The sequence below is a fragment of the Petaurus breviceps genome, unplaced genomic scaffold (assembly GCF_028583685.1).
Source record: "Petaurus breviceps papuanus isolate PSGF00001 unplaced genomic scaffold, PetGlider_PUasm1.0 115, whole genome shotgun sequence".
Lineage (NCBI taxonomy): Eukaryota > Metazoa > Chordata > Mammalia > Diprotodontia > Petauridae > Petaurus > Petaurus breviceps.
Window position 1 is genome coordinate 4416868 of NW_027185612.1, and position 9194 is coordinate 4426061.

General features: G+C 35.9%; 1 protein-coding gene across 4 annotated transcripts in view; it reads left to right on the plus strand.

The window, feature by feature from the left end:
• Nucleotides 1-5284, plus strand: part of ACTR3B (actin related protein 3B) — a 114075-nt gene extending 108791 nt beyond the window's left edge. For all 4 annotated transcript variants that reach the window (XM_069084339.1, XM_069084321.1, XM_069084331.1 and 1 more), the window contains 3 exons: nt 2043-2168; nt 3539-3622; nt 4377-5284. In XM_069084339.1, the coding sequence (XP_068940440.1) occupies nt 2043-2168; nt 3539-3622; nt 4377-4472 (306 nt within the window). In that variant the 3' untranslated portion in view covers nt 4473-5284. The remainder of the gene's footprint in view (nt 1-2042; nt 2169-3538; nt 3623-4376) is intronic.
• The last annotated feature ends 3910 nt before the right edge of the window (nt 5285-9194 follow it).

Consider the following 9194-nt stretch of genomic DNA (forward strand, 5'->3'; position numbering starts at 1 on the left):
TATATCTATATCTATATCTATATCTATATCTATATCTATATCTATATGTATATGTACCACTATAGTGACCAAAATGTTTTTTGCAGAAGCGATGTGAAACATTGTGGGTATAGAACATTGCACATCCTCTTAGATTGAGTAAATATATTGGTTAGTTTTGTTAAACTTCTCTCCTGCCCTTCCCCATATATCACTTTGTAAATTCTTTATTTCAAGAGATTGCTTTTTGGAAAGGGAAGAATGGAGGGGGAGGTTTGGAAAATAAAGGGGATGTAAAAACCAGAAATATAATAAAAAAAATCAAATGCTAATATCTCTGATAGCACATATTTGTCACTATATAGATTTACTTGAAAATGTTTTTTGACCTCCCTCTATTAATTTGTATTTGAGAAAAATTTAAGTACATTTTTGGAAATATCTAACACATTTAAAAGTTCCAAATGTGTTCATTTCATATTTATTTTGCTCTAAAACTAATCTAATTCCATTTGTTTTATTTTGACAAAAAATACTTTGCCAGTGATTTTTAAAATTTCCATTGTAATATGAAACATTGCAGAACTCAGGAAGACCATGACAGCTGCCAGGCAGAGCTTTGAATATCATGAGCTACTGAAGAGCCATCGTGCAGTTGTAGAATTTTGCTTCCCCAAATATTAGTGCTTCCTTTTTAATAAATATGCTTTAAAAACTGCACACATAGGAGTGGCTAGGTGGCGCAGTGAATAGAGTATCGGCCCTGGAGTCAGGAGGACCTGAGTTCAAATGCGGCCTCAGATACTTAACACACACACAAAAACTAGCTGTGTGACCTTGGGCAAGTCACTTAACCCCAATTTCCCTCCAAAAAAAGTTTAAAAATAAATTTAAAAAAGAACTGCACACATAGGCACAGGCACAAAGTTATGTTAAGAAAGAAATCTTTTTTAGCACTCATCTCCATTTAAAGGAAAACTTCATTCAGGTTCAGCAAAAGAGAGAGGTCACATAACTTTTCTACATTAAATTCCATTTAATGTATAGGATTGCTACTTTTAATTTTGTTTTTGTTTCACAAGACCCCATTACCACCAGAGCAACTCTGCTGTATATACTATACTTTTCCATGGTTAGTACTGTTAACTTGTTAGCTTTCCCAATCCAGTAAAATGTGATAGTATCTTCCAGTTTCAGGAGAACAGTGAACTTAAAAAGTCTGATGAAATGAGAAATGCTGAAGAGTTGGAGAATCCCATGATATGCTACCATAGGATTTGGGGAGAGCACCATTATCTAAATCTGATATGAACTTTAATGTTGTTATTTCTGAGACTATGATTCTTGCTTCCCATAGGAAGAGAATTTGTGATTATGTAAAATAACATATCTTAAGTAACAATATAGATTTGTCTATGTATTTTTTAATGATTGCAAAGATGTGCATACTCATTTCTATCATTTGTTTTGGTTTCATAGTATAAAGATATTGCAAGTATTGTATAATATGGCCCAGAATGGCAGCTTGGAATTTTTATCTAAATTAAATGCCAGAAAGTTACAAGTAAATTAGAGATAGGACTACACCTATGAATTTGTTGGTATAGGAACTCCCAGATGAGGAAATCCTCTTTATTAGATCAGGTTGGCAACTGGTTTACAATTATTAGTTTTAGAGAGTTGTCCAGTTGTATAGTTAACTGAGAAATTAAGTGACTTACTCAGAGTTAAAGAGCCAGTATGTTTCAGAGATAGACTTGAATTTGTGTTCCTGGTTCCAAGGCCTGCTTTCTATCCACTCTATCCCTAGTGCTTCTGAAGATGAACAAGATATACATTTGTGGGGTGTAAAATTTGCTTAAATTAGTTTGGTAACATTATCTTTGAATCTAATGAACATTCTTTTGTAGAACTTTAAGGTATGCTGTCCAATGATTGTAGGTTTTGTGGGGGGGGGGGCGTCACATAGCAATATCTATTTTAAAGCAATTTATATGTGTCCCAATAAACATTTATTTTACTCTAAAGGAAGACTTTCTGATCTTTTCTCTTTGCCCCTTTAGAATGTTGTTCTTTCAGGAGGATCCACAATGTTCAGAGACTTCGGACGTCGACTGCAGAGAGATTTGAAAAGAGTGGTGGATGCCAGATTGAAACTTAGTGAGGAGCTCAGTGGTGGAAGGATAAAGGTAGTCCAAAATGAGAATTGTATGTGTGATAAGTGGAATGTGGCCTCTGTGCTGGAAATGAAGTAGTTCTTACCTTATAATACAAAGCTGAAAAATCTTGGCTTAGTAGCGTAAAATAAAAACAAGTCTTTATCATTTTCCTACCCATACTGTGAAATTGCATTTAGAGGTTTGTTGTCTGAACATATTCCAAGTATGCAGTTAAGAGTGATATAGCAAGTGATGCGGCAACAACAATTTTATGCTGTCACTGACCTATATTTGAAGGCAATTCCCTTTTTATGTTGAAGGAGAGCAGGCAAGTAGTGATAATGACTAGTATCCTAAGGTTCTTTAATATCCTTTAAAAATACTGTCTTAAATTAGAATAACCAGGGAGTTAGAATGTGTTTCCCAAAGATATGCTTCTTAACTTTCTAGTATCTTTCTTTGAGATTTTGACTAGAACTACCAGTCTTATGAAGGAACACATAGAAGTAATGCCACAGGATCCATACCCAAGTCAGATGGGACCTCAGAGGCCATCCACTACCTGAAGAAGAATTCTTTTCATAGCATGCTGAGCAAGTTTATCCAGCCTTCCTTCAAAGACTCCTAGTGAAGTTCTGAGGCAGCCCATTCCACTTTTGGATAATTCTGATTTTTAGAGTTTTTCTTTATATCGAGCCTAAATTTTCCAATATTGAGCTGCCTCTCTGCAACTTCCATCCATTTTTCCTAATTCTACCCTCAGAGGCCAAACAGAACAAGTCTAATCCCTCTTCTCAATGACATCCTTTTACATATTTGAAGACAGCTGTCATGGTCTCACTAAGTCTTCTCTTCTCTAGGCTAAACATCTCCCATTTCCTTCACTTAATTACTTTTTTCTTTTCTAGATGCTGCCCTTTTCTAGATTCTGCCTATCTTATCAATGAAACATATGTGTAATCAAAAATGCTTATAGGAAGGAGACCATAATGACCCTTAGAATTTAATTTTCTCTGGCCTTTTGGAATATTACTTAGTGATCTTCTCTGTGATTTTAGTACTGCCAGTCAATTCAGTTAAAGGTTGATTAAAGTTTTTACATTTTCAGTTGGTTAGATTTTTGGAGAGAAAACCTTACTTTACAACCTAAAGGAAGATATGCTTAGTTCCTCTAGATTTGTTCAGTGTTAGAGAGTAAGAAGAAGGTTTTGAAAACAGAAATGACTGAGAGATAGTACTTTATGAAGCTAAGAATTGTGTCCTGTAATAGGGAAAAGGGAATACAGATTAAGGACCAGACTTTTTTGTTCTCAGACTGAAGAATATTTTGTGTCAACAGAGCATTGGAATAAAAATGATTGATAGTGCTTGAACTAAATGTAAAACATTTTATTTTCTAGCCTAAGCCTGTAGAAGTTCAAGTTATAACGCACCATATGCAGCGCTATGCTGTATGGTTTGGAGGCTCCATGCTTGCATCAACTGTAAGTATATTTGAAAGACACTTAAAAAATTCTATGCTAACTTTTATGATTTTAAACACATATATATTTTTAAATATATTTTGTCAGTATACTGCTGAAAATGTTTATGTTGTATATTTATACAATTGACTTTGTACTACATAAAAATAAGTTGCACCATTAATGATCTTAGCTTAGTCAGCTTTTGATACCCTTGTTAATTAGAGAACAAGGAAAACACAGGTGAAATCCATTAATGATATAAAAATCTCATGTTAGCCATTAGTTTCCATCACTTTGTGAATCATTCCTTTTCCTAAAAGCTGCAAGCATCAAGCAGAATAGATTCCCTTTCTATTCTCTTTAGCCATCATATGATGAAGCTACTAAAAAGTAATAAAGTGAAAAATTCTGAAGAAGCAATGTGGTGGATTTTTACTTGGAGTTATAAGAATTGGATGCTGTCACTTAATAAATTGTGTGAGCTCAGGCAAGTAATTTCTCCTCTCAACCTTAGTTTCCCCATCTATAAAACGGGCATAATTTTGACACTATACATCAAATAGGTTTGTTGTAAGGTTCAAGTGATATAATGTATGTCAATTCTAAATCTATGTAAGTAAAAGCTTTTAAAAACAACAATAGTAAGGGGAAAGAGAAGGATATGAATAGTTTGTTACTGAATAAATTGTTTGTATTTCCAGGTAGTTTAGTAATTAATTTTATTTATTTGTTGAAACATGTTTGTAATCTTAACTTTTTTTTTTTTTTTAAGCCGGAATTCTTTCAAGTTTGCCACACCAAGAAGGACTATGAGGAATATGGCCCTAGCATTTGTCGTCACAATCCTGTCTTTGGAGTTATGTCATAGTGTTTGCCTTTTGAAAAAAGTAATTCAGGTAGTCTCTTGTACGTCAAGAAGTGTCCTTTGAAACCAGAGAAGATACAAGTTGCTGTAAATAGTGACATGATCAAATGTTTATGTCCATAAGCTTTGGGAGTGCTTGGATCACAAAGTTGATGAAGCACTAAATCTACATACAATCCAGAATCATTTCAAGGAAAGCCATTTATGTCCTGACTGTTTTAAGCCTACCCATTCCTTCCTTCCTAAATGTGGGCTTCTAGTTAAAAGGCAGATCTCAGTTTCTGAAAAAGTATAAATATCGTTTAAAATAATTGTTAGAAGAAATGCGATACTGACAGTCTTGTCTCCCCTAGAAAGGAAATGGGGATGTAAACCTTTTCTCCCCCACCCTATTTTTGTAAATAAAAATACAAATACAAATTGATGTTTATATTTCATATCATTTTGTATTTTATGGTATTTGGTACAACTGGATGATGAGTTATAAGCACGAGTCCATACTGCTGTCATGGAGTTCTGTTCTAAAGAGTTTTTCATTGTAAGGCATGTGCCAGTGTGTTTTTGGGCAAAAAGACAAAATTGGACAAAAATGTTTGCTACACATCTGCTAGAGAATGTACTGATTTGTTTGGAGTAACATGAAATTGAAATACCTAACAGTGTTGTATAAGAGTTATTACAACTGATATTTATTTTAGTTTTCTTGTTTGAAATTTCTGAAGCTGTTTTATAGAAGACAACATTTTGGTGTTGGTGAGTGGTGGATGAATACTACCTTGCACTATTGTAATAAAAGCTGTTAACATCTTTACAAATGTGGTATTTTGTGTGTGTGTGTGTGTGTGTGTGCCTTGTGTGCACTTATGCTTCTTGTTTAGATGTAGGGATATATGTAGGGATCTTTATAAATTATTTATTAAGAATAGAATAGAGTAGAAGTAGAAGGAGCTTTATAAAAATAAAATAGGATGCTTTGTTAAATAATGACCTTCCCATCACTGGAATCGTATAGGTGAGGAATAGTCGATCATGTATCCAGAGAGCTTCTTGAGGAAATTCCCACACTCAGTGAGATTTTGGACTAGATGACCTTTCAGTTCTATTGACAAGATCTTGGTGTTTCATACACACACACACACACACACACACACACACACGTAACCATTTTATAATTTTCTTAAAATACAGTGTTAAATTTAAAAGTTTTCTGCTCATGTGAAAAAGATATACTTTTTAATTTGTGAGGTTTTTTTTGATGACTTCATGAACTTGGGTTTTATTTGATTTTTCACATACAGTTTATATTCAATTTTGTTTTTCTGCAATAGATGTCATATTAGTACCATATTATGTAGCTATTTCTCTCCTTATGATATATTTAGTCTTGTTCTTTTTTTTCCTTTTCTTTTTATTAATTAATTAATTTTTGGTTTTCAACATTTACTTCCACAAGATTGAGTTCCAAATTTACTTTCCATCTCTCCCCTCCCCCCCCACAAGACAGCATACATTCTGATTACCCCTTCCCCCAATCTGCCCTCCCTTTTATCACAAACACCCCCCTTCTCTTATTCCCTTCCTTTCTATTTTCCTGTAGGGTAAGATGGATTTCTATACCCCTTTGCCTGTGTATCTTATTTCCCAGTTGCATGTAAAAACAATTTTTTGCATTCTTTTTTAAAACTTTGAGTTGCGGGGGCGTCTAGGTGGCACAGTGAATAGGGCACTGGTCCTGGAGTCAGGAGGACCTGGCTTCGGATCCGGCCTCAGACACTTAACACAAAAACTAGCCATGTGACCTTGGGCAAGTCACTTAACCCCAATTGCCCTCCAAAAAGCAAAAAAAAAAAAACCCAAACCTCCCAAAACAAAAAAACTTTGAGTTCCACATTCTCTCCCCTCTCCCTTCCTCCCTCCCCACCCACCCTTATTGAGAAGGCAGGCAATTTGTTATAGGTTATACATGTGTAGTCATGTATACTTCCATAACAGTCATGTTGTGAAAGACTAACTATATTTACCTCCATCCTATCCCACCCCACATTTATTCTATTCTCTCCTTTGACCCTGTCCCTCCTCAAAAGTGTTTGCATCTGATTACCATTCTTGCCATTTGCCCTTCCTTCTGTCTTCCTCCCTTTTTACTCCCCTTTTCCCTATTTTCCTGTAGGGTAAGATAGATTTCCATACCCATTTGAGAGTATATATTATTCCCTCCTTAAGCCAAATCCAATGAGAGTAAAGTTCACTAATTCCCTCTCATCTCCCCCCTCTTCCCTTCCATTGTAAAAGCTTTTTCTTGCCTCTTTTATGTGAGATAATTTACCCCATTCTACCTCTCCCTTTCTCCTTTTCCCAGTACATTCCTCTCTCACCCCTTATTTTTATTTTTTAGATATCATCCCTTCATATTAAACTCACCCTCTGCCCTCTGCACATATATAAATACATATGTGTGTGCATGTGTGTATGTATGTATGTATATTCCCTCCAGCTACTCTAAGAAAAGTTTCTTGAGTTACAAATATCAAATTTCCATGTAGGAATATAAGCCATTGTAATGCCATGCACAGAAGCTTTCCAGAAGAATGCTACTGTGAACAGCTTTTAAGGTTCTGATTACACGGTATAGTGAACACTCTATTCCATAACAAATCAAAGCAAAACATTCACAGAAAATCAAGGTACAGCATTCACAATAATACAACTTATGTTCACAACAGCTTATCATTAAAATGACCACATAGTTTTCACCAAAGTGGTCACAATATTTAGAACAAAGAACAATCATCTCAAAGTACAATAGTCAAAGTTTTCCATTCATGGGGCAGAGTCTTAAGTTAACTCAGTATCACAATATAGTCTCAAAGTACAATAGTCAAAGTCTTCCACTCATGGGGCAAAGTCTTCCACCCCTAGGGCATTCTTAAGTTAACTCATCACTTATTCAGCAAAGTCTTCCACTCTGGGGCAAAGTCTTGATTAATTCAATCAGTCACTTATTCATCAATCAATTACTAAGTATCATACACAAAACCCTCCACTCCTATGTCACTAGTAAACTACAAATTTCATCATTAGTACCCAGGGAGAGCTCTTTTCATCTTGACTTGGGGCCTGTTCTCAGATTCCCTGGATCACCTTCCATGGTCCCAGATTCTACCTGGATTCACCAGATTGTCACCTGGGTTCAATGGCAGACAGCTCCCAGTTCCTTGACCAGCTCTCTGGGGAGGTTCTGCTCCACACTGAAGTTCACAGGGTCTGGTCCATGTCAGATCCTTCACAATTTCTGCTCCAGGGAATTCAAGGCTCAACTGAGCCACAAACAAAGTCTCAGCATCCCAGTCATGCTTCCTCAGTCACCTGGGCTCCTGGCTCTGGGCTCTGGGCTCCTGTTCAGAAGAAGCTCTACCACACCAAGTTCTCAGGAAATTCTGGCTCAGTTCTTCATTCTCTCTTCTGTAGCTGCTCTGCCACCAGATGCTGGCCCCAAGAAATTCTGACTGTGCTTCTCTGGGGCTTTTCTTATATACACACAGTATTAGCTTCCTGTTTCAGCCAACCCCTTCCTGTTACATCAGTAACAGGAGACAGGAGTTCATATCTTCTGTTTCTCCCACAGAGGCTTGATCAGCTACTAAGTGCTAGTACCTGCTACCTTTTTCAACACAAAGAGATCTTCAAATTCAAATTACATTACCATTACAGCCATTCAACTTTAATAAGTCCCTTATGATTTCTCTTTCCTGTTTACCTTTTTATGCTTCTTTTGATTCTTGTATTTGAAATTCAGATTTTCTCTTCAGCTCTAGTCTTTGCATCAAGAATGCTTGAAAGTCCTCTATTTCATTGAATGTCCATTTTTTCCCCCTGAAGTATTGTACTCAGTTTTGCTGGGTACGTGATTATTGGTTTTAATTCTAGCTCTTTTGACCTCTGGAATATCATATTCCAAGTCCTCTGATCCCTTAATATAGAAGCTGCTAAATCTTGTGTTATCCTGATTGTGTTTCCACAATACTTGAATTATTTCTTTCTGTTTGCTTGCAATATTTTCTCCTTGACCTGGGAGCTCTGAAATTTGGCTACAATATTCCTAGGAGTTTTCCTTTTGGGATCTCTTTCAGGAGGTGATTGGTTAATTCTTTCAATTTCTATTTTTCCCTCTTGTTCTAGAATATCAGGGCAGTGTTCCTTGATAATTTCTTCGGTCTTGTTCTTTAAGTGTGAAGAATGGAACATATACTTTTTGGAAACAATAAAGACATTCCAACAGCATCAGAAACTGAGAAGTTAAGAACTTAGCTCATAATCTTTCCCTTCAACAGTTGCCCTTTCTTATTTTCCCCATTTCTGTAAATGAGGCACCTGACTAGTTTCTTTTTTACGGAACAGTAGATCTACACAATTAAGTATTAACTATACTGGAGTAATGAATCACAAAATCTGAGTTGAAAGGATTCTCATTCTCCAGCTATTCCTCATCTACATAAACCTAAGAAGTGGTCATCCAGCCTTTGCTTGACAGCCTCCAGTGAGAGAGACCCATTCCAGTTGGGGATTGCTCTGATTATTATAAAGCTTTTCTTGACCTCAAGCTTAAATTTCTCTCTTTGTAACTTCCACCCATTGCTCCTAGTAATGCCCTCTGGGACCAAGCAGAATAAATCTAATATCATTTTCAAGTTGAGGACAGCTCTCATGGTTCTTCCAAGTCTGCTT